This window comes from Pristiophorus japonicus, chromosome 10 (genome assembly GCF_044704955.1).
Source record: "Pristiophorus japonicus isolate sPriJap1 chromosome 10, sPriJap1.hap1, whole genome shotgun sequence".
NCBI lineage: Eukaryota > Metazoa > Chordata > Chondrichthyes > Pristiophoridae > Pristiophorus > Pristiophorus japonicus.
In genome coordinates, this window is record NC_091986.1 from 48,652,375 (window position 1) to 48,678,250 (window position 25,876).

At 47.3% G+C, this 25,876-nt stretch overlaps 1 protein-coding gene across 1 annotated transcript in view; it reads right to left on the reverse strand.

Moving 5' to 3' along the window:
- The window catches only part of LOC139274984 (collagen alpha-5(IV) chain-like), a 269,200-nt gene that overhangs the window by 32,087 nt on the left and 211,237 nt on the right, over window positions 1-25,876 (reverse strand). Inside the window, exons 35-40 of the mRNA XM_070891801.1 lie at window positions 21,911-22,009; window positions 19,813-19,902; window positions 18,509-18,648; window positions 16,124-16,250; window positions 15,947-16,027; window positions 10,098-10,196 (exon numbers count right to left, since the gene is read on the reverse strand). Of these exons, the coding sequence (XP_070747902.1) occupies window positions 10,098-10,196; window positions 15,947-16,027; window positions 16,124-16,250; window positions 18,509-18,648; window positions 19,813-19,902; window positions 21,911-22,009 (636 nt within the window). The remainder of the gene's footprint in view (window positions 1-10,097; window positions 10,197-15,946; window positions 16,028-16,123; window positions 16,251-18,508; window positions 18,649-19,812; window positions 19,903-21,910; window positions 22,010-25,876) is intronic.

Genomic DNA, 25,876 nt, shown 5'->3' on the forward strand with positions numbered 1-25,876 from the left:
CCTGATGTTTATTGCCATCACACTGCTCATGTATGCAGCAAAACCTTATTTGATTGTCAGTATCTGTCTTGTTACCCTTCTACAAGATGCTTGTGCATGATACAGGATGCCAATTATCCGATGAGTATTCTATCATCCCACTGGGGGAGGAGCTGCAGCGCCATCATTGGCAGGAGGGTGTAATTAGAGCGTGACAAGTTTACATAGGAAATTTCCAATATAAATGTGGACGCAGGAATTTACACTGGAAATATCAAAATAACCAGTTGCTGATTAATGCTCTTGGTTAAACTGGGCACCACTATATATGTGTGTAAGCAAACCTTGGGTTGGAGGAAATCTAGATCTACCTGGTCAATTCAGCCCATCATACATAACAGACACTCAGGGTCAGTTTTAGAACGTCTCTGTTTCCAGCATGGTGCATGGCTGGGAGCACAGGATCAGAATTGGGTCAGAGGTCAGCTTGTCCTATTCACGTTACCCCCCCCCCCCCCCACCGCACCCTCACCCTCAGCAGATTTCCAGTGATTAGGTTTAATAACCGGATATGTCGGGAAGGTGATGAATCGTACATGTTATGTATTTAACCCCTTGTAACCTGCATCTCACCTGTCCATCAGAGGGTCTGCCTCTTGGAGTCCCAAGGGATCCCAGCATCCCTTGGGAGCACAGTATATAAGCAGGCCACCCACGAGGTACCTGTACTCTGGAATCTTAATAAAGGAGCTAAGGTCACACTTGCCCTTTACACACAGCACTCAGTCTGACCATTTATTATGAGTGTAACAATTGGCGATGAGGTAACAAACAACCATGCGATAATGCAAAGAACAGTCAGCATCCTGGAGAAGTTCTCAGAGGGGGACGATTGGGAGGCCTTTGTGGAGAGACTCGACCAATACTTCGTGGCTAACGAGCTGGAAGGGGACGAGAACGCGACCAAACGAAGGGCGATCCTCCTAACTGTCTGGGGGACAACAATCTATGGCCTCATGAAGAATCTCCTGGCCCCAGCAAAACCAACAGAGAAATCCTACGAAGAACTGTGTACGCTGGTCCGGGAGCACCTAAATCTTAAGGAAAGCGTTTTGATGGCGAGATATCGGTTCTACACGTGTCAACGATCGGAGGGCCAGGAAATGCCGATCTATGTCGCCGAACTAAGGCAGGACGTTGTGAGCTTGAGGGATTCCTAGAACAAATGCTCAGAGACTTTTTTGTACTGGACATCGGACATGAGCCAATCCTTCACAAACTGTTGACTCTAGAAACTCCAAATCTGAGTAAAGTCATAACGATAGCCCAGGTATTTATGTCCACCAGTGACAACACCAAGCAGATTTCGCAGAACAAAGAAGTTTCGGGCAGTACTGTGCATAAAGTAACGTCGGTTTTGAGCGGAAATGTACAGGGCAGAATGTATACGCCGGCTGCTGTGGCCCGACCTCAATTGACCCAGAGTCCACCATCATCTGTTAATGCGAGGCAGTTAGCACCCTGTTGGCGCTGCGGGGGTGATCATTGGCCCCATCAATGCCGCTTTAAGCACCATGCGTGCAATGGCTGAAGAACAATGGGACATCTCCAATGAATGTGCAGGTGAGCTGCAAACCCTGCAAACTACCACGTTGCAGAGGAAGATCGATCCACAGTGGATCAGACGGAATTGGAAACTCGTACTGAGGAAGCAGAGGTGTACGGGGTACACATGTTTGCGATGAAATGCCCACAAATAATGTTGAAAGTTGAACTGAACGGGGGCAAGTCAGTCTATAATGGGTAAAACGGCCTTCGACAGGCTGTGAGGGTAGAAGGCACACAGGCCCAAATTCAGCCCCATTCACACCAAACTAAGGACTTACACCAAGGAACTAATCCCTGTAATTAGCAGTGCTGAAGTCAAAATCTCCTATGATGGAGCAGTACACCAACTCCCGCTGTGGATTGTGCCAGGGGATGGCCCCATGTTGTTTGGCAGAAGCTGGCTGGGGAAAGTCCGCTGGAACTGGGACGACATCCGAGCACTTTCGTCCGTCGACGACACTGCATGTACCCAGGTTCTAAGCAAATTCCCTTCGTTATTTGAGCCAGGCATTGGAAGCTTTTCAGGGGTGAAAGTGCAGATCCATTTGGTTCCCGGTAAACATAGAAACATAGAAATTAGGTGCAAGAGCAGGCCATTCGGCCCTTCGAGCCTGCACCACCATTCAATAAGATCATGGCTGATCATTCAACCTCAGTACCCCTTTCCTGCTTTCTCTCCATACTCCTTGATCCCTTTAGTCGTAAGGGCCATATCTATGTTTCTATGGCGAGAAAGCAGGAATGGGGTACTGAAGTTGCATGTTCAGCCATGAACTCATTGAATGGCGCTGCAGGCTAGAAGGGCCGAATGGCCTACTCCTGCACCTATTTTCTATGTTTCTTAACTCCCTATTGAATATACCTAACGAACTAGCCTCAACAACTTTTTGCGGTAGAGAATTCCACAGGTTAACCACTCTCTGAGTGAAGAAGTTTCTCCTCATCTCAGTCCTAAATGGCTTACCCCTTATTCTTAGACTGTGACCCTGGTTCTGGAACTCCCCAGCAATGGAAACATTCTTCCTGCCTCTAACCTGTCCAATCCCGTCAGAATTTTATATGTTTCTATGAGATCCCTTCTCATTCTTCTAAACTCCAGTGGATACAAGCCCAGTTGATCCAGTCTCTACTCATATGTCAGTCCTGCCATCCTGGGAATCAGTCTGGTGAACCTTTGCTGTACTCCCTCAATAGCAAGAACGTCCTTCCTCAGATTAGGAGACCAAAACTGAACACAATATTCCAGGTGTGGCCTCACCAAGGCTCTGTACAACTGCAGTAAGACCTCCCTGCTCCTATACTCAAATTCTCTAGCTATGAAGGCCAACATGCCATTTGCCTTCTTCACCGCCTACTGTACCTGCATGACAACCTTCAAAGACTGATGTACCATGACACCCAGGTCTCGTTGCATCTCCCCTTTTCCTAATCTGTCACCATTCAGATAATATTCTGTCTTCCTGTTTTTGCCACCAAAGTGGATAATTACGCGACCCATCCACCATAAGGCTCGGGCGGTACCGTACATGAAGTGTGAAAAAGTGGAAATCGAGCTGGACAGGCTGCAATGTGAAGGCATCATCGCACCAGTGGAATTCAACGACTGGGCCAGTCCGATTGTTCCGGTACTCAAGGAGGATGGTACGGTTAGAACTTGCGGGGACTATAAAGTAACGATTAACCGTTTTTCACTGCAGGACTAGTACTCGCTACCCAAGGCAGACGACCTATTCGTGACCCTGGCTGGAGCGAAGACATTCGCCAAGCTGGACCTAACCTCGGCCTACATGCGCAGAAACTGGAGGAGTCTTCCAAAGGCCTCATCTGCATCAACACGCACAAAGGTCTGTTTATCTACAACCGGTGCCCGTTCGGGATTCGGTCAGCCGCAGCAATCTTCCAGCGGAACATGGAGAGTTTGCTAAAGTCAGTTCCTTGCACAGTGATCTTCCAGGACGACATATTGGTTACAAGTCGGGACACCTTGGAGCACTTGAAGAATCTGGAAGAGGTTCTTAGTCGGTTGGATCGCATGGGGCTCAGATTGAAATGCTCGAAGTGTGTTTTCCTGGCACAGGACGTCGAATTCTTAGGAAGGGGAATCGCAGCAGATGGCATCAGACCCACCGACACCAAGATGGAGGCCATCAAGAACGCGCCTGTAAAGTTCTGACCCTGCAGTACAGACTTACACGAGGCACATGCTGAAGTCAAGGTCACACTGGACCTGCACCTTTATTTCACAGCTCTCGAGTGCCACACTTGCCTGAGACCTGCCTTTATATACCTGTATTACTAGGGGAATCAAGGGGTATGGTGAGAAAGCAGGAATGGGGTACTGAAGTTGCATGTTCAGCCATGAACTCATTGAATGGCGGTGCAGGCTAGAAGGGCCGAATGGCCTACTCCTGCACCTATTTTCTATGTTTCTATGTTTCTATCTCCTGCAAGTGCACCCCTGATGGTAAAGTATGCTTTTGGTTACATGTCATATCTAGTTACAGTCATGTATAGCATGGTAAGATACATTTATATTCAGTAGTGTGAGATACATGACATCACCCTCCCCCAAGGTCTTATTGTCTTTATAGATTCAGTCTCTCAGGTGGTCTACGCTCTTGCGTGGAGCGTCTTAGTTGTGGTTCAGTTGTTTGCCTTGGTGCCTGTTTTTCTTTCGGTGTGATTGCTGGTATCTCGCCTGGGCTGTCTGTTGAGACTGCCCTTTCCTCAGGTTGTTCCCTCTGTCTGTCCACCAGGTGTGGTGTGAGTTCCACATTGTAGTCTGCCTCTGGTTCTGCAGTTTTGTTGGTAAATCTACTTTTGACTTGGTCTATATGCCTCCGACAGGTTTGTCCATTGTCCATTTGTACAATCAGTAGCCTGTTTCCTTCCTTGCCTGTTACTCTCCCTGCAAGCCATTTGGAACCCGTGCCATAGTTTAGCACAAACACTTTGTCCCCTATCTCATTCCACCTCCCGCTCGAATTTCGGTCATGGTACTCAGTTAGCTTCCGGCGCTTTGCCTCAACAATTTCATGCATGTCTGGGAGGATTAACGAGAGTCTAGTCTTTAAGGTCCGTTTCATCAATAGTTGCGCGGGGGGAACCCCAGTCAACGAATGCGGACGAGATCTGTATGCCAGCAGCAGTCGCGACAGGCAGCTCTGCAGCGTGGGACCTTGGATTTAGTATGCCTTGTTTAACGATTTGCACTGCTCGCTCCACCTGGCCATTGGAGACCGGCTTGAATGGTGCCGTCTTAACGTGATTTATGCCGTGGTCTACTAAAAAATCTTGAAATTCTGCACTGGTGAAGCACGGACCATTATCACTGACCAATATGTCAGGAATTCCGTGCGTTGCAAACATGGTTCTAAGGCTCTCCACAGTGGTGGAGGTGGTGCTTGAGTTTAAAATGGTGCACTCGATCCACTTTGAAAATGCATCGACGACAACGAGGAACATTTTGCCCATGAATGGGCCCTCATAGTCTACATGCACCCGCGACCACAGTTTGGTGGGCCAGGGTCAGGGGCTTAGGGGGGCCTCCCTGGGGGCATTACTGAGTTGGGCACAAATGGTGCACCGCCAGACGCAGAGCTCCAAGTCCGCGTCAATGCCAGGCCACCAGACGTGGGATCTGGCTATAGCCTTCATAAGGACGATCCCTGGGTGCTCGCGGTGGAGCTCCTGGACAAACGCCTCTTTGCCTCGCAAGGGCATAACTACTCGGCTGCCCCAGATCAGGCAATCTGCCTGTAGTGATAGTTCATGTATGCGCCTATGGAAAGGTTTGATTTCCTCGGGGCAGGCATCGCGAGCCTCTGCCCTGCCACCAGTTAAAACACATCTTTTGACTAAGGATAACGTGGGGTCGCTGGTCGTCCAGGCTCTGATTTGGCGAGCCGTCATGGGCGAACCTGTGGATTCAAAGGCATTGATTACCATGACCATCTCACAGTCGTGTTCGTCGGACCCTTCCATGGTCACCAGGGGTAGGCTGCTAAGCGCGTCGGCATAGTTGTCTGTGCCTGGTCTGTGCCTTATGGTATAGTCGTAGGACGCCAGCATGAGTGCCCACCGCTGAATGCGCGCCGAGGCGTTGGTGTTTATTGCCTTGCACTCGGATAGCAGGGACGTGAGAGGTTTGTGGTCGGTTTCTAACGCGGATTTGGCCCCGAAAAGGTATTGGTGCATCTTTTTGACATCGTACACGCACGCGAGTGCCTCCTTCTCTACCATACCGTACCCGCGCTCCGTCCGTGAAAGTGACCTGGAGGCATAAGCAATGGGTTGTAATTTACCCGCATCATTGGCATGCTGTAAAACGCACCCGGCCCCGTACGCTGACGCATCACATGTCAGAACTAGCTTTTTACCTGGGTCAAAAAAGGCTAAAACACTGTTGGATCATAGAAGGTTGCCTGCCTTATTGAAGGCTCGTTCTTGGGCATCCCCCCAAAACCAATCGCACCCCTTTCTGAGTAGCATGTGGAGAGGCTCCAGCAGCGTGCTCAAGTTCTGCATAAAGTTCCCAAAGTAATTGAGTAGCCCGAGAAAGGCGCGCAATTCCGAGACATTCTGGGGTCTGCGTGCCAGACGAATTGCTTCGATTTTGGATTCTGTTGGGTTGATTCCATCAGCGGCAATCCTTCTGCCCAAAAATTCAACCTCGGGCGCGAGAAACAGACACTTGGATTTCTTAACTCTTAGGCCTACCCGATCCAATCGACTTAGTACTTCCTCCAAATTGCGGAGATGGGAGCCGGTGTCCCTGCCCGTGATGAGTATGTCATCTTGAAACACAACCATCCCCAGGATGGACTTGAGCAGACTCTCCATGTTGCACTGGAATATAGTAGCTGCCGACCTGATGCCGAATGGGCATCGATTGTACATAAAAAGGCCTCGATGTGTGTTGATGGTGGTGAGTACTTAGACTCTTCGGTCAGTTCTTGCGTCATACACACAGATATGAGATCTAGTTTCGAGAAAAGTTTTCCTCCAGCCAATGTGGCAAATAGGTCCTCCACTCTGGGCAGCGGGTATTGGTCCTGTGGGGAGACTCTGCTTATGGTAGACTTGTAAGCCACACAGATTCGTACGGATCCATCAGGCTTCATGACGGGGACGATGGGACTTGCCCAGTCGCTAAATTCCACGGGTGAGATAATGCCTTCCCGCAGAAGCTGGTCCAATTAGTGTTCAGTCTTTTCCCTCATCACATAAGGCACAGCTCTAGGCTTGTGATGGACCGGTCTGGCATCCTGTGTGATGTAGATTTTAACTTTAGCCCCTTTGAAGGTGCCCACACCTGGCTGAAAGAGATGTTCAAAATGACTTAGAACTGTTGAGCAGGAGGTCCGTTCCTCTGACGACATGGCGTGAACATCATCCCATTTCCAATTTAGTTTTGCCAGCCAGCTTCTCCCCAACAGTGCTGGGGTATCTCCGGGGACAATCCACAGGGGAAGTCAGTTCACCGTCCCTTTGTGTGTGACTGAGAGCATGGCGCTGCCAAGGACTGGGACGATTTCTTTGGTTATAGGTCCTTAGTTTGGTGTCAATCCTTGTGAGTTTTAGTCTGTTGCTCTTGTGCGGCCACAGCTGTTCAAATTGTTGGACGCTCATGAGAGATTGACCAGCTCCCGTGTCCAGTTCCAAGTTGACGGGTATCCCGTTGAGTAGGACCCTCATCATTATTGGAGGCGTCTTGTTGTAAGAACAGTGGACATTGATTGTGTTGATCCGCTGTACTCCGGCATCCCGGGCATTGTCCCCACCGTCTTCTGGTCCGCTTTCCAACCCTTCTGATTCGTATACCAGCCGAGCTGCTGTTTTTCTGCACATGCGAGCCAGATGCCCTGTATAGTTGCAGTTTCTGCAAACAACATGCTGAAATTGACACCCCCTTGTTGAGTGCCTTCCCCCACATCTCCAGCACAGACCGTTTCCATTGTTTCCGAAGGATGAGCTGCGTCTGGCTGATCTCTCTTGAGCTTCTCTCAGTCTGTAGTTGATTGCTCGCATTGTGGGTTGATGAGGTGTGAACGGCCGTTCCTGTGGCCCTTGATGGCTTCTGGTGCCACTGCCTGCTGTTGAAGGCCTGCTCTCCTGCCTTTGTCTGTGTGTGGGGGTAGCGGCTAGTTTCACGCTGTGAACCCCTTGTTCCGATGTTTCGTTAGTTGTCGTACCCGCAGTATAGATCAACCTCGTTTCTTCTTCTCCTGCCAAGAATGTCTGTGTGACCAGTGCTGCTGCCTCTAGGGTCAAGTTCTTGGTCTCTATAAGCTTTCGGAATATGCCTGCGTGGCCTATTTCTTCAATAAAAAAGTCTCTCAGTACTTCTCTCCTTAGTTCATCGGAGAACTCACATAAACTAGCCAGCCTCCGAAATTCCGCCACAAAGTCGGGTATGCTCTCGACCACACAGCGTCTGTAGTTGTAGAACCTGTGTCTGGCCATTTGTAGGCTGCTCGCTGGCTTCAGGTGGTCTCTCACCAGTGTGCTCAACTCCTCAAACGACTTGCTTGCTGGTTTCTCGGGTGCCAGCAGGTCCTTCATTAAGGCGTATGTTTTCGAGTCACAGCTGGTCAAGAACGTGAAGGAGCTGCGGTCGTTCCTGGGACTCCTTCAATACTTCGGTAATTTTCTACCTGGGTTAAGCACTCTGCTAGAACCTCTACATGCGCTACTGCGCAAGGGAGACAACTGGGTATGGGGGAATTCACAAGAGGCTGCCTTTAAGAAAGCCAGAAATTTATTGTGTTCTAACAAACTGCTTGTCCTGTATAACCCATGCAAACGATTAGTGTTAACTTGCGATACGTCGTCATACGGGTCGGGTGTGTGTTACAACAAGCTAATGAATCGGGAATTTTGCAACCAGTTGCATATGCATCTAGGAGTTTGTCCAAGGCTGAAAGTGCGTTTATGGGGTAAAAAAAATGCACTAGTACTTATTTGGCCTCAAGTTTGAGCTTGAAACTGACCATAAGCCGCTCATATCGCTATTCTCGGAGAACAAAGGGATTGATACCAATGCCTCTGCCCACATCCAAAGATGGGTGCTCACACTGTCAGCATGCAACTATGTAATCCGCCACAGACCGGGCACAGAGAACTGCGCAGATGCTCTCAGTCAGCTACCATTGCCCACCACCGTGGTGGAAATGGCACAGCCAGTGGACTTGCTCATGGTCATGGAGGTATTTGAGAACGAGAAATCCCCCGTTACGGTCTGCCAGATCAGGACCTGGACCAGCCAGATCCTTTACTGTCCTTGGTAAAAAACTGTGTCCTCCATGGAAGCTGATCCGGTGTCCCAGTGGAGATGCAGGAGGCGATTAAGCCGTTCCACAGACACAAAGATGAGCTGTCCCTGCAGGCGGACTGTCTTTTTTGGGGCAATCGCGTAGTCTTGCCCAAGAAAGGCAGAGACACATTTATTTGCGAACTGCACAGCACCCACCCAGGCATCGTAATGATGAAAGCCATAGCCAGATCCCACGTGTGGTGGCCTGGCATTGACTCAGATTTAGAGTCATGTGTGCGCCAGTGCAACACTTGCTCTCAGTTGAGCAATGCACCCAGAGAGGCACCGCTAAGTTTGTGGTCATGGCCATCCAAACGATGGTTGAGTATCCATGTAGTCCATTCCGAGGCAAAATATTTTTGGTTATTGTGGACGCTTACTCAAAGTGGATTGAATGTGCAATAATATCTGTAAGCACATCCACGGCCACCATTGAAAGCCTACGAGCCATGCTTGCCATGCACAACTTGCCTGATGTCCTAGTCAGCGACAATGGGCCGTGCTTCACCAGTGCTGAATTCAAAGAATTCATGGCCCACAACTGGATCAAACATGTTACATCTGCCCCGTTCAAGTCCGCATCCAATGGCCAGGCAGAACGAGCCCAACAACCCAGTGAAGAACTGACCAACCCATCCACACCAGTATTTGTACCGAGACAAGGGAGCGCAAAGCCCCAGATCATCTCATATAAGTGTACTGTTGACTTCACGGAGGATGATGTTATGTATTTAAACCCTTGTAACCTGCATCACACCTGTTCACCAGAGGGCCCACATGTTGGAGTCCCAAGGGATCCCAGCATCCCTTGGGAGCACAATATATAAGCAGGCCACCCACGAGGTACCTGCACTCTGGAACATTAATAAAGGAGCTAAGGTCACACTTGCGCATTACACACAGTACTCAGTCTGACCATTTATTATGAGTGTAACAGGACGCACCTGATTTATTGAATCCGGGCTCCCCAGCCAGTGAGGGTCTACACTGAGAGACTCAATTCACAAAATCAATTCTTTACATTTAAAAATTGGGCTACCACCGCCGCATTCTCTGGTCTCAAAATGGCTGACCTACCCTCAAAACCTTTGTGATTGGTTGTTCGAATGAATAGCTTATATTTGGAACATAAAAAGGACTGTAAACATTGCGTCACAATGTCAAATGTTTATCCATACACATTAGATGCACATACCTTGATTACCCTTTTCACCAATTGTTCCTGGGATTCCATCGTGACCTCTTGAACCTTTCTCTCCTTGCATTCCCACAGTACCTTTTGGACCAGGGGGGCCTGACATAAAACACCGATAATAAAAAGATCAAAGAAAGAAAAAAATGGTACTTACAGAACAGCTTATCACTTTCTTATCACCTTCACAAGGTTAAGGGGTGATTTGATCAAAGTTTTCAAGATGATAAGGGGAATAGATAGGGTAGATAGAGAGAAACTATTTCTGCTGGTTGAGGACTTTAGGACTAGGGGACATAATCTAAAAATTAGAGCCAGATCTTTCAGGAGTGAAGTTAGGAAACCCTTCTACACACAAAGGGTGCTGGAAGTTTATAATTCTTTTTTGCAACTGGCAATTGATGCTAGATCAATTGTTAATTTTAAATTTGAGATTGATAGATTTTTGTTAACCAAGGATATTAAGGGACATGGGCCAAAGGCAGGTATATGGAGTTAGGTCACAGATCAGCCATGATCTCATTGAATGGTGGAGCAAGCTCGAGGAGCTGAATGGCCTCCTCCTGTTCCTATCTTCTTAGGACAAGCCAAAGACCTTTACATCCAATGGGTTACTTCCTGCCATACAGTTATGTGGGCAAATGTAATGAGGCCAAGTTGCAATGCAGATGAGATCTAAAAATTAGTCATTTTAAATTTTTCTCCTCCAGCATTTTCTCAGTAGTACTCATCTCTTGAAATTAACTACCTGTGTTGAGGAAGGACCTCATGGGCATCACGAGTCTCCAATATGGATGGCCACTGATGCCATGTCAATGGCTTACATCTACATGCACACAATCCCGAAAAGTGGGTAGTGATCAGGCGTTGCAATCGTTATCGATTTCTTCCTGCATCTTTGGCCAGGGACACTGTGGTGCTCCTTCTCTAGGCTGGCTCAGGCCGGCCAATTCAATGCACATCTGTGACGAAATCTAGGACAATACTGGTTTATATCACCTGGTACAAAATCGTGAGATGCATTCATGAGGAATGCCAAGGTTATGATGCACAGAGCATCCATCTCCATTTTCAGTTTTTTCCTTTCATGAAGATTATCTTCCATGGATACTTGAGGAAAAGGAGGAGGCCATTCAACCCCTCGAGCCTGTTCCCACGTTCAATCAGATCATGGCTGATCCATATCTTAACTCCATTTATCTGTGTTTGCTCCATATCCCCTGATCAGAGAATCAACAACTACTTTTATTTATATAGTGCCTTTAACATAGTAAAACATTTCAAGTCGCTTCACAACAGTGTTATAAGACAAAGCAGATAAATTTGACACCGAGCCACATAAGAAGAAATTACGGCAGATGGCCAAAAGCTGGGTTAAAGAGATAGGTTTTAAGAAGCGTCTTAAAGGAGGAAAGAGAGGTAGAGAGGCAGAGAGGTTTAGGGAGGAAGTTCTAGAGCTTGAGGCCCAGGCAGCTGAAGGCACGGCCACCAATGGTTGAGAGGTTATAATCAGGGATGCTCAATAGGGCAGAAGTAGAGGAGAACAAACATCTCGTGGGGTTGTGAGGCTGAAATAGATCACAGAGATAGGGAGGGGCAAGGCCATGGAGGGATTTGTAAACAAGGCTGTGAAGTTTGAATTGAGGCGTTGTTTGATTGGGAGCCAATGTAGGTGGGCGAGCACAGGGGTGATGGGTGATCGTGACTTGGTGCGAGTTAGGACACGGGCAGCTGAGTTTTGGATGACCTCAAGTTTACGTAATGTAGAATGTGGGAGCTCAGCCAGGAGTGCATTGGAGTAGTCAAGTCTAGACGTAATAAAGGCATGGATGAAAGTTTCAGCAGCAGAAGAGGTGAGGCTGGGGTGGAGGCGGAGGTGGAAATAGGTGGTTTTAGTTATGCCGCGGATATGTGCCCGGAAGCTCATTTCAGGGTCAAATATGATGCCTAGGTTGCGAACAGTCTGATTTAGCCCCAGATAGATGCTCAGGAGAGGGATGGAGTCAGTGGCTAGGGAACGCAGTTTTTGGCGGGGATCAAAGGCAATGGCTTCGGTCTTCCCAATATTTAATTGGGCAAAATTTCTGCTCATCCAGTACTGGATGTCGGACAAGCAGTCCGACAGTTTAGAGACCATGGAGGGATCGAGAGAAGTGGTGGAGAGGTAGAGCTGGGTGTCGTCAGCATACATGTGGAAACTGACTCCGTCTTTTTGGATGATATCGCCAAGGGGCAACATATAGATGAGAAATAGGACGGGGGCCAAGGATAGATCCTTGGGGGGCACCATTGGTAATGATGCGGGAGTGGGAAGAGAAGCCATTGCAGGAGATTTTCTGGTTGTGATTAGATAGATAAGAGTGGAACCAGGCGAGTGCAGTCCCAGCCAGCTGGCCGATGGTGGAGAGGTGTTGGAGGAGGATGGAGTGGTCAACTGTGTCGAAGGCTGCAGACAGGTCCAGGAGGACGAGGAGGGATAGCTTACCTTTGTCACAGCACAAAGGATGTCATTTGTGATTTTGATGAGACCCGTTTCGGCACTGTGGCAGGGGAGGAAACCAGATTGAAGGCATTGAGGTACAGGAAAGATGGTCACGGATTTGGGAGGCGACAACATGTTCAAAGACTTTGGAGAGGAAAGGGAGGTTGGAGATGGGGTGGTAGTGAGCAAGCACAGTGGGATCATGGGTTGGTTTTTTGAGGAGCGGGGTGATGACCGCAGATTTGAAGGAGAGGGAAAAGTACCTGAGGAGAAAGAACTGTTAACAATGTTGGCCAAAAAAGGAAGTTGGGTGGTAAGCAGTTTAGTGGGAATAGGGTCAAGGGAGCAGGAAATGTGTCTCATGGACAAGATGAGCTTGGAGCGGTCAAGAGGGGAGATCAAAGAGAAATTAAAGATGCGAGTTTAGTGCTGGGGCAGGGGGGAGCCTCAGAGGAAGTTTGATCCGGTGGGCTAGGGAAAGGAAGGGAACTGGCAGAGGCAGCTGATCGGATTGTCTCAATCTCTGAGACAATGAAGCCCAGGCTCCACACACTTGTTGTTGGTGGTGAGTGTAGCAGAGACAGGGGAGAGGGGTTTAACAAGACGGTTAGCAGTGGAGAATAGTAGCCGGGTGTTATCTTTGCATTCCAGAATGATCCTGGAATAGTGAACAGTTTTTACAGACAAGAGTAGGACCTGATAATGTTTTATGTGTTCGAGCCAGATCTGGCGGTGAATGGCTAAACCAGTTATCTGCCACAGCCGTTCAAGTCTGCGCCTCTTGGACTTGAGGGGCTGTACTGGAGGCAACGGCCAGGGTGAGAGAGAGTAATGGTTTTAATAGGGACTAGGTGGTGGTGAGGTTGTGGTTGAGCAGATCGGTGGCTGCAGAAGTGTCATGGTGAAAGCAGGGCCAAAAGTTGGACAGTTTCGAATTGATAAGTGCAGTTGTAAGAGAGTTTGGAGAGAGTTTATTTCCAGTTGCAGATGCAGAAGGAAGTAGGGTTGGGTTGGGTGGGGGAAGGGGGATGTGGCTGGAGAGCGATACAAGGAAATGGTCAGAGGTGGCTTTATCTGTAATTGACACGGTTGGAATAGCGAGGTCATGAGAGATGGCAAGGTCAAGGGGGTGGCCATGAATATGGGTTGAGGAATTAATATGGAGGGAGAGATTAAGAGAGGCGAGAGAGCATGATGAATTAAGATGGAGGTTGAAATCACTGAGGATGAGAAGTCGCTCGGTGCAGAGGCTGAGGGAGGAAAGCAGTGAAGATATATCCGTAATAACATTTTTATCATACTTGGGTGAGCGGCAGAGAACGAGAATTTTAAATGAGAGGCGAGAGGTTGGAATATGATGAGATGTTCAAAGGAGGAGAAAGTGCCAAAGGAGTTGGGGTGATTTGGTGTGATTTGGTGATGAGAGCCACACTGCCACCATGGCGTCTGGGCTGGGCAAGTGGTGGAAGGTATAGCCAGGCGGGGAGGCTTCATTTAAAGGTAATGTGTCGTCGTCCCTGAGCCAAGTTTCCGTCAGTGCATCCACGACAATGTAATAATCAGAAAAATTACGACACAGAAGGAGGCCATTCGACTCATTGTGTTTGTGCCGGCCGACAAAGAGCTATCCAGCCTAATCCCACCTTTCAGCTCTTTGTCCGTAGCCTTGTCGGTTATGGCTCTTTAAGTGCACATCCAAGTACTTTTTAAATGTGATGAAGGTCTCTGCCTCTATCACCCTTTCAGGCAGTGAGCTCCAGACCCCCACCGCCTTCTGGGTGAATTTTTTTTTCTCATCTGCCCTCTAATCCTTCCACCAACTACTTTAAATCTATGCCACCTGGTTATTGACCCCTCTGCTAAAGGCAATAGGTGCTTCCTAACCACTCTATCTAGGCCCCTCATCATTTTATACACCTCAACTAAATCTTCCCTCAGTCTCCCCTGTTCCAAAGAAAACAACACCAGCTTATTCTTACCCGATACTGTTACCCCACAAAAATCTGCTGAAAAGTTCAACTGACCCCCAGCATCCACAACATTTTGGGAAAGAGAGTTCCTGATTCGATCAGGTGACGGGTCCCTCTGAGGAGAGTTCAGAGGGGGCTCTGACGAACTGAAATGGTTCAATAAAGGGCAAATGTACAGACTCCATTCGCCCAGTGGGAAGTCACATGCAAAGGGACCGTGGGTCAGAGATAGACCAACAACAATGCAACGATGGTTCTCTGGCCTGTGCTCCCTTTGAGGGAGCCTCTCTGCTGGAAGCACAGGATTGGTGAATTGACCCTTAATATTTTTTCTAAAGTGACAATCCTCGTTTGTGTTTGAATTCATCTCTTTAACAGACAATCCCAAAAGTATTTCTGATTTGTGCTCCGGATGTGCGTGATGCTGGATAGGCGACTTGAGCGAAGCTCACGCTTTGGGTGGTGTGGGGAGTGGAGGGCAGGGGCTTTCCCCCAGAACGGAATCCAGGCAGTCCGTAGCCTGGCTGGCAGGCCCAAAACCTTTTGAGGCCTCATTGTCAGCGTGTTGTTGGGCTACAGCCAGAAACTGACCTCGATCTGCTGCAATATCAGGAGGTCTCTGAACTGGAACAGGTCAGTGAGAATGATTTGTTAGAAGTCTTTAAAAGTAGGAATGGGGTAGGTAAACACAGAGGGGGCGAAATTCGGTACTGCCCCATTTGGGGGACGGTAACCGCAGCGAGGTGGGACTGAAGCCCGGTTCACGTCCCGCGAGGCTGGTGCTGACATCGCACGCGGCGATCTTGCGGGGAGCTACAGAATTTTCGGTCTTGGTGAAAATGGGTCGCTGCGCACGGTGATAACGTTGTCATTGCTAGTGCAGCGGCTCAGAGTGCTACCGGCAGGAGTGGAGCGTTACCCCTTAGCATCGCCGCTAATTCCTGTGGAATTTTGCAGGAGTCGGTAGCGGCCCCGTACCCTGGGCAAGAAGTCGGTTGTGCCCCGTTAGCAACCCCGGTGGTGCTAACGGGATGCAAACGATGCAAATTTCTCCCCCAGACTGTTTCCAGTGGCTGAGCGGTCTAGGGATATAAAATCAAATGCAAGAGTTTAGGACAGAGGGGCTTTGGAATACACGACCAGTGATAGTGACTGAAGCAGAGACTGTGTCAACCTTTAATAAAGATTGGATGGGTGTTTGAGGGAAACGAAAATAAAGGGATACAGGAACAGGGCGAGTACACGGGATTTGGATATTGCTTCTGTGGGGGATAAACACCAACATAGACTGGCTAGACCAAGCGGCCTGTGTCCGTGTTGCATATAATTCAATGTTGAATAAAAATCAAGATAAGACCAATATTTTGGGAGGAATAGTTCTGACAGCTACTGATCGGTACCTGGCTCTCCTGGGACTCCTGAAAAACCCGGTTCACCTCCAGGTCCGATGTCACCTTTCCTTCCTGGAAGTCCTGGGTTACCTGTAGAATGATCATATCAGATTTATTCAGTACCTCTCTTCATTCAGAGAATTGAATCGATTCGTTTCGGGATCACGGATACTTTTGTGACCTTACCTGGGATTCCCGGCACACCTGTGCTCCCCTTCGATCCCGTTGTTCCCAGAGAACCTGGCAAACCTGGCAAACCTGAATCACCCGTCAGTCCTGGGTCACCTGGGAAGCCCGGCAGACCCACATCTCCCTAAATAATCCACACATGACACAATTCGATCAGCACACACACAAGGCACCTTGCATCGTATCGTATAAGGAGCATCATTTATTAAATCTTTCCAGAGATGAAGGACTTCAGCTTATATGATAGACTGGAGACGCTAGGGTTGTTCTCCTTAGAGCAAAGAAAGTTGAGAGGAGATTTGATAGAGATTTCATGAGGGGTCTGGACAGAGTAGATAGAGAGAAACTGTTCCCATTGGCAGAAGGGTCGAGAACCAGAGGACACAGATTAAGGTGATTGGCAGAATCAAAGGTGATGTAAGAAATAACTTTTTTATGCAACGAGTGGTTAGGATCTGGAATGCACTGTCTGAAAGGGGGTGGAGGCAGATTTAATCTTATCTTTCAAAAGGGAGTTGGATAAGTATCTGAAGGAGAAAGATTTGCAGGGCTACGGGGAGAGCAGGACTAGCTGAGAGCCGGCACGGGCTCAATAGACTGCATGGCCTTCTTCCGTGCTGTAATCATTCTATGATTCTATGAACTTTCCAATCCACTCATCGCAATTGTGGCACAGGGATGAGGAGCTTCAGTTACATGGAGACTGGAGAAGCTGGGGTTGTTCTCCTTGGAGCAGACAGGTTAAGGGGAGATTTAATAGTGTTCAAAATCGTGAATGGTTTTGATGGAGTAAATAAGGAGAAACTGTTTCCAGTGGCAGGAGGGTCAGTAACCAGTGGACACAGATTTAAGGTAATTGGCAAAAGAACCAGAGGGAAGATGAAGTGGATTATTTTTATGCAGTGAGGTGTTGTGATCTGGAACACGCTGCCTGAAAGGGCGGTGGAAGCAGATTCAATAGTAACTTTCAAAAGGAAAGTAGAGATATACTTGAAAAGGAAATAAATTACAGGGCTGTGGGAAAGAGCAGGGGGAGTGGGACTAATTGGATAGTTCTTTCAAAGAGCCGAAATAGGCACGAAAGACAAAATATCTTCCTTCTGTAAGGTTCTCTGATTCTATGACCCTCGACTTAACAGGGTCAACTTTGACTCTTGGAACTGATTGGCAGAATGCACGGTCGACTCCCCCGCCGCTCCGGAGGTGAAGAGGCTCCAGCCTCATTTACAATTGCAGGGCAAGCTGCGTGGAGCCAAACAGGTGCCCCGGTGCAGCTCATCGGTTCAAAGGCTTCAGATCGGGCCGGAGCAGGAGTCAGCAAGGTAAGTTACGGTGGGATCAGGGAACCTCAATCACAGAGGGAGGGGGTCCCAGGGAGGTAGCGGCCCAGGTTGTTTTTGTGGGTGTACTCCTGCTCCTCAAATGCCGCCACCCCCCCAAGGATAATTTGAGACTTAACTTAGCTAAACCTCGTCAGTTCCATCGCTCATAGAGCCGTCCTGCGCAGGACACCGATTTCCATAATGCAAGAGAGCTTCGGAAGGGAAAGCCGCTTTTGAAATGGCGGCACCCGCATTGACAGTGTTACCGGGACGATGATGCACCTGACCCCATTGTGAGGCGTAAACGTGCCGCTAATACCAAGGGAGTGAGAATCAACTTATCGATACTGCAAGGAGAAGTGAGAACTTCTACAATTGGGCGTTTCTCCACATAGGGAGTTGAAGGGAATGGCTAACACATCGATTCATCGAGGGGGTAAAATTGAACTTTATCGGGGATGCAATCATTGCTTTTGCTGCCTGTTACATCTCACGCCCATTCAGATCCATTCAAGTCAATGGAACCAAATATAGGGCAGCACATGTCATGGCCGACTGACTAGGCGCGGCCTGCTTCGCCTCCCCCGCCCAGTCCAATGTCCCCCCTTCCTGACTATAACATAATGATGCTTAACGCTACGCTGAGGCCGAGCTTACAGAAGCCCCAGACATGAACCCTGGCCAACTGGGAGTTTGAGTGCTGCAGCCCTGTGTTAACTCACCCAAGTGCCCTTTCTTCATGGGCGCTTGTCGAGTGGTTATTTGGCCAGGAGTGGCATTACGGTTGAGCCAGATTGCATGAGTACATTGAGCTGTGCCAACTGGATTGTGATCAGGAACCGTGGCGGGGGAGCGTGGGATGGGCGGGGCGTTTCTCTTCCTAACGTAGGGATGCAGAGACCAATCGCAGAGTCCTAATGGTCAACCTGATCTAGATCATTGATCAAACGTATACCTTCCTGCTGAGTGGGGCTCATTGGCGCGTCTATTCACTCATTCATCAGGGAGTCCCAACACCTCCCGTTGATTATTGGGACAATCTTTTAAGGTCTAAACTCACCTTCGGACCTGCATCACCTGGAACTCCAAAGCCTGGTATGCCAGGTAGGCCTTTTTCACCTTTGTTGCCAGTCGATCCGGTAATACCGGGGATGCCGGTCCATCCTGGGTCACCCGGGAGACCTCGGTGCCCTGAGGTACCTGAGAAGGTAACGTCAACTTGGTGATGATCTCATTGTCGGGTCAACACTTCAACACATTCCCACCCTGAAAGTTCAACCATTGCTGCAATGTTCTCCTCACAAATGACAACCTTTATTCTGGGAACAAATCATCTCATTGTTTCATTAAAGCCCAGTGGGGTTGTGCTAATTGTAGTGTGAGGCCCATGTTTCAGAGACTCTGTACCCGAGGTTGGGGCCCTTTAACCTTTAGCCCAGGAGAAGGACCTTCGAAGATAGAAACCGTGAGGAAAGCAACAGGAAACCACAGCAGCTACTCATCCCAGCAAGTGGCTCCAGAATCTCATGTGTGAGACTGTTGGGACCAGCCCAAGCCCTGGCTCAGTGGGACTGGTTAGCACTCTTGCCTCTGAGTCAGAAAGTCGTAGCTCACTCCAGAGCCTCAATTCAGAGACTTGAGCCCCATAATCCAGGTCGACACTCCCAGTACCAGTATTGAGGGAGCACTGCACTGTCAGAGGGGCAGTACTGAGGAAGCGCTGCCCTGTGAGAGGGGCAGTATTGAGGGAGGGAGCGCAGCACTGTCGGAGGGGCAGTACTGAGGAAGTGCTGCACTGTGGGAGATGCAGTACTGAGGGAGCACCGCACTGTCGGAGGGGTAGTACTGAGGGAGCGATGCATTGTCAGAAGGTCAGTACTGAGGGAGGGAGCGCTGCACTGTCAGAGGGGCGGTACTATGGAAGTGCTGCACTATCAGAAGGGAAGTACTGAGGGAGCGCTGCACCATCAAAGGGGAAATTCTAAGGAACACTGCACTGTCAGAGGTGCCACCTTTCACATGAGACGTTAAACTGAGGCTCTGTCTGCCCTCTTAGGTGGATGTAAAATATTCCACTATTTTGAAGAAGAGCAGGGGAGTTTTCTCTGGTATTCTGGTCAATATTTATTCCTCAAAATAGCATCTAGTCATTATCTCACTGCTGTTTGTGGGACCCAAAAGTATGTAATTGGGTGTGAAACGTGTTGGGATGTCCTGTGGTCGTGAAAGTTGCTTTAGAATTGCAAGTCTTTCTTTACCCTGGGAAGATAAAGAATGAACGGACAGACTAACAGATGCAAAATCACTAGAAGATTAAAACATGTGCTTAATCTCTCCGGAGTGTTCATTGTCTTGTGAAGTTACCTGGCAGCCCCATTTCTCCGATCGATCCTTTATCTCCATGGGCACCCGTCAAACCTGGTTTTCCTGGTGTTCCTGGGTCACCCACTGGCCCTAGAGGAAGCAGGAGTGATATTTCCATTAGTTTTATTGCTTCATTAATTTTCCCCACTTTCTCTCCCACATTTGGCCTGTGTTTGAGCTGCGGACCACCCGCTGTGGCAGGGTTACACAGTAGCCCTTCAGCACCACATGCATAAGCTCCAGCCGGGCAGGGCTCCACATCTGGAGTGTGTATTAGTTAAATTAGCTCAGTTAATCTGAGACGCTAAACCGAGGTCCCGTCTGCTCTCTCAGGTGGATGTAAACGATCCCATGGTGTTATTTCGAAGAAGAGCAGGGGAATCATCCTCAGTGCCCATAGGGCCAATATTTATCCACCAACCAATATCATTAAAACAGATGATCTGGTCATTATCACATTGCTGTTTGTGAGATCTTGCTGTGCACAAATTGGCTGCCGCATTTCTACACTACAACAGTGACCAAACTTCAAAAAGTACTTAATTAGCTGTAAAATGCTTTGGGATATCCTGAGGTTGTGAAAGTTGCTATAGAAATGCAAATCTTTCTATCTTTCAGGGCAGACTCTGCTCAGTTCAGTTCTGCCCAGTCTATAGATTATAACAATTTAATCTACAGTATTGATAAAAAAAGATTGGCCCCGAATTTGCGGTCAGCGGTGAAGTGATGTAACTCCCCGTTGACCTCAAAGAAAGCCGCCCACAATATCTAGTGATCTCTGTGGCGTAAATTTCACCTCTCCTGTTGTTAATTTCATTCTGGCGTCAAGTCTAGGGGATGTCCAGCATCCAGTAACACTGATGTCGTCAACATAAGAACATAAGAATTAGGAACAGGAGTAGGCCATCTAGCCCCTCGAGCCTGCTCCGCCATTCAACAGGATCATGGCTGATCTAGCCGTGGACTCAGCTCCACTTACCCGCCCGCTCCCTGTAACCCTTTATTCCCTTATTGGTTAAAAATCTATCTATCTGTGACTTGAATACATTCAATGAGCTAGCCTCAACTGCTTCCTTGGGCAGAGAATTCCACAGATTCACAACCCTCTGGGAGAAGAAATTCCTTCTCAACTCAGTTTTAAATTGGCTCCCCCGTATTTTGAGGCTGTGCCCCCTAGTTCTAGTCTCCCCGACCAGCGGAAACAACCTCTCTGCCTCTATCTTGTCTATCCCTTTCATTATTTTAAATGTTTCTATAAGATCACCCCTCATCCTTCTGAACTCCAACGAGTAAAGACCCAGTCTACTCAATCTATCATCATAAGGTAACCCCCTCATCTCCGGAATCAGCCTAGTAACTGGCTAAGTAGCCAATCACATTGAATTCTCACAGACAGCAAACCAGGAAGTAAAATACACTGATTTTCCATCACTTTTTATTCATTTTACAGAGAGCGAAATAAAGATTGGGACATACATGTGGGTTTAAGGTAGAAGCTGAAATATAAACCAACTTCAAAAAAAAATAATTATATTCAAAATCATGGAATCTTTAAATAATTCACAAATATAAAATTTGTTTTTTAAGGCCAGAATGGTTGTTCAGCAGCAATTATGATTCAATACGCCATTAAAAATGCAGTTACACCTTAATGAACAAGGTTTAATTTTTTCGTGGGTTTTTAACAGTGATATTAGTGAGTAAAAGCTGATGTTTTCACCAGTTCATTGATTTCAAGTAATTGCCGGCTCCAGGAAATTCAACTGCAGGGAATAACCAACAGCAACCTCTGGGTTTCCACGTTTAACTGCGCCTATACGGACTCCAGAAGTTGCTGTCAGATTCACAGTTGTAATGACGGTGAGCATCGACAGTTTTGCCGTTATTACAACCGCAAATTCCGGGTCATTGAAAACTCCATATGCCAGAACTCTGAAACAAAGATAGGAAATGACAGCAAGATTCCTAACATTTAGTTCTACCAGTTGAAGAGAGACTCGGGAATCAAGGAGTCATGTATTTTCACCAGTCATTCCAGCATGTATTTACAGAGTATATTTCTGTCACATTCTGTTTGTTGTTCTGTTTTGTTCATTACCTGCTTTTCCTGGTAATCCGGGCTCACCATCTTTTCCTGGCATCCCGGGATCGCCGTGAATACCTTGATACCCCTTGGTTCCTGGGAAACCTGGCTTTCCTGCGGCGAAATGTTCAATCTTAGAGAGGACTGTTCCATGAGAAGGCGTGCGCTGTTACTGTGTGCACCTGACTATCTGCTGCCGCTCCCTGCTGTAACTGGGGGTGATTCCCCACGCACAGTAATCCACAGACACTATGGTGAGCGTGACTAATTGGGATAGCTCTTTCAAAGAGCCGGCACAGGCATGATGGGCTGAATGGCCTCCTTGAGTAAGATTCTATTATCCTAGCAGCTACGTAGAAATTACAACATGGAAACAGACTCCAGCCCAACCAGTGCCTGCTGGTGTTTATCCTCTACATGCGCAGTAATCCTAATGGTGTGAGCTCACCCTGTCCCCATGTCCCTTTATCCTAGGATTGGCTGTATTCCTGGAGGTCTCATCACATGACCTCCCACCTCTAACTGTCCCGCCCTGTCAAACAGCCTATTGTTAAGAACATAAGAAATAGAAGCAGGAGTAGGCCATACGGCCCCTCGAGACTGCTCCGCCATTCAATCAGATTATGGCTGACCTTCGACTTCAAATCCACCTTCCTGCACTACCTCCATATCTCTTTATTCCCCAGGAGTCGAAAAGTCTGTCTATCTTACGCTTGAATATACTTAACGACTGAGCATCCACAGCTCTCTGGGGTAGAGAATTCCAAAGTTCCACCACCCTTTGAGTGAAGAAATTCCTCCTCATCTCAGTCCTAAATGGCCGACCCCTTATCCTGAGTCTGTGACCCCTGGTTCTAGACTCCCCAGCCAGAGGAAATATGCTCATCGCCAAATCTTTTATAACTAAATAAAAGTGTACAAAGAAATTGTAAACAAAAACACTTTTTAAAATACCCTTGTGATTTTTGCCCCAGGTTTTCTGGAGATTAATCATGAGGTTGTGAAAGGCACTATATAAATGCAAATCTTTCTTTACCTCCAAATAAGAAACCACTTATTTCCAATTTTGTTTCAGTTCTCTTTGCTTGAAACAAAATACACCTAAAGCCTGCAGAATGAGCACTTTGATGTTTAGATGTTCCTGCCTCCGCTCTCTAAACCCAACACTGGGCAGGCAAACCATGCCTCAAGTACACACAGCTTCCTGTACAAATAGCCATCACATTTATCTGGGCATTGTGCCAGCTGATGGGGGAGGAAAGAATACCAGAGCTGCAGGCTTGATTACCAGCCTTGGAGAAAGCCACAAGGCTAAAGGAGTCTGAGGGCAGCACCTAACCATGCTTACCCGGTTCCATGGGGTCCTCGCTGCCACAGTTCTGGTTCCCCACAGACTCTCCAATCTGAAGTGGCTCCCATAGCAAAATCCCCAACTTCTCGGGGCGCCACGTGTCAGGGTTCCCCAATTTATTTATCAATTACTTCAATGGAAAAGACAATTGGGCGGGTGTAAAACCGGCGGCTGATTCGCTATTCCCCATGTTTACATAGGTGATTTCAGTATTAAATATTAACATCAAAACATGAGGAAGAATTGTGAAATATGATAACAGGAAGTTCACAAAGTGTGTACATGCACAAGATTTTATTTATTTCAAAAACACATGCACACACATCACGCACACGCATGGGACATAAGAATTAGGAGCAGGAGTAGGTCATACGGCCCCTCGAACCTGCTCCGCCATTCAATAAGGTTATGACTGATCTTTGACCTCAACTTCACTTTCCCGCTCGATCTCCATATCCCTCGATTCCCCTCGAGTCCAAAAATCTATCCATCTCAGTCTTGAATATACTCAACAACTCAGCATCCACAGCCCTCTGGGGCAGAGAATTGCAAAGATTCACAAACCTCTGAGTGAAGAAGTTCCTCCTCATTCGGTCTTAAATGGCCTACCCCTTATCCTAAGACTATGCCCTCTGGTTCTAGATTCTCCAGCCAGGGAAAACAATCTCTCAGCATCTATCCTTTCAATCCCCCTCAGACTCTTGTATGTTTTAATGAAATCACCTCTCATTTTTCTAAACTCCAGAGAGTATGGGCCCATTCTACACAATCGCTCATCATAGGACAGCCCTCTCATTCCAGGAATCAATCCAGTGAATCTTTGTTGCACCGCCTCCAAGGCAAGTATATCCTTCCTTAGATAAGGAGACCAAAACTGTGCACAGTACTCCAGGTGTGATCTCACCAAGATCCTGTACAATTGTAGCAAGACTTCCTTACGCTTATACTCCAACCCCCTTGCAATAAAGGCCAACATGCCATTTGCCTTCCTTATTGCTCGCTGTAATAAATCTCTCTGAACACCAACATTTAAAAGTTTCTCACCATTTAAAAAATATTCTGTTTTTCTATTCTTCCTACCAAAGTGAATAACCTCATATTTCCCTACATTGGGCAGTAATGTGGCTCCATCTGCCACCTTACTGCCCACTCACTTTGTCTATTTATATCCTTTTGCAAATGCTTTGTGTTCTCCTCACAGCTTACTGTCCCACCTAACTTTGTATCGTCAGCACACTTGAATACATTACCCTCGGTCTCTTCATCTGGGTCATTAATATAGATTGTGAATAGCTGAGGACCCAACACTGATCCTAGCAGCACCTCACTAGTTACAGCCTGCCAATCTAAAAAAGACTCGTTTATGCCTACCCTGTTTTCTGTCCGTTAACCAATCCTCTATCTATGCTACTATATTACCACCAACCCCCATGAGCCCTTATCTTGTGTAATAACCTTTTATGTGGCTCCTTATCAAATGCCTTTTGGAAATCCAAATATACTACATCCACTGGTTCCCCTTTATCTACCCTGCTACTTACATCCTCAAAAAACTCGAATAAATTTGTCACGATTTCCCTTTCATAAAACTATATTGACTCTGCCTAATCATGTTATGATTTTCTAAGTGCCCTGATACCATCTACCTAAAAATGGATTCCAGCATTTTCCCGACGACTGATGTCGAGCAAATTGGCCTGCAGTTCCCTGTTTTCTCTCTCCCTCGTTTCTTGAATAGCGGGGTTACATTTTCTACCTTCCAATCCGCTAGGAATTTTGGAAGATCCCAACCAATACATCCGCTATCTCTGCAGCCACCTCTTTTAGAACCAAGGATGTAAACCGTCAGGTCCAGGGGATTTGTCGGTTTTTAGTCCCATTAGTTTCTCTCGTACTTTTTCTCTACTTATATTAATTATGTTGTTCCTCATCTTCATTAGACCCTGGGTTCCCCATCATTTTAGGTGTGCTTTTTGAGTCTTCTACTGTGAAGACAGATACAAAATATTTGTTTAACGTTTCTGCTGTTTCCTTATTCCCCATAATAATTTCTCCTCTCTCAGCCTCTAAGGAACCAATGTTTACTTTTGCTACTCTCTTCCTTTTTACATACTTGTAGAAGCTCTTACTATTTGTTTTTATATTTCTTGCTAGTTTTCTCTCATATTCTATTTTTTCCCTTTTTATCAATTTTTTGGTCATCCTTTGCTGGTTTCTGAAACTCTCCCAATCCTCAGGCTTACTGTTATTCTTCACAACATTATAAACTTCTTCTTTCGATCTAATGCTATCTTTAACTTCTTTAGTTAGCCTCGGATGGATCACTATTCCCGTGGAGTTTTTGTTTCTCAATGGAACGTATTTTTGTTGAGAACTATGAAATATTTCTTTAAATGCTAGCCACTACTTATCAACCGCCATACCTTATAATTTATTTTTCCAATCTACCTGAGCCAACTTGACCCTCATACCTATGTAATTGGCTTCATTTAAGTTTAAGACTCTAGTTTCGGACTTAGGCAAGTCACTCACGAACACAATGTGAAATTCTATCATATTATGATCATCCTTCCCCAGAAGATCCTTTACTATGAGATTACTAATTAATCCTGCCCCATTATACAATACAA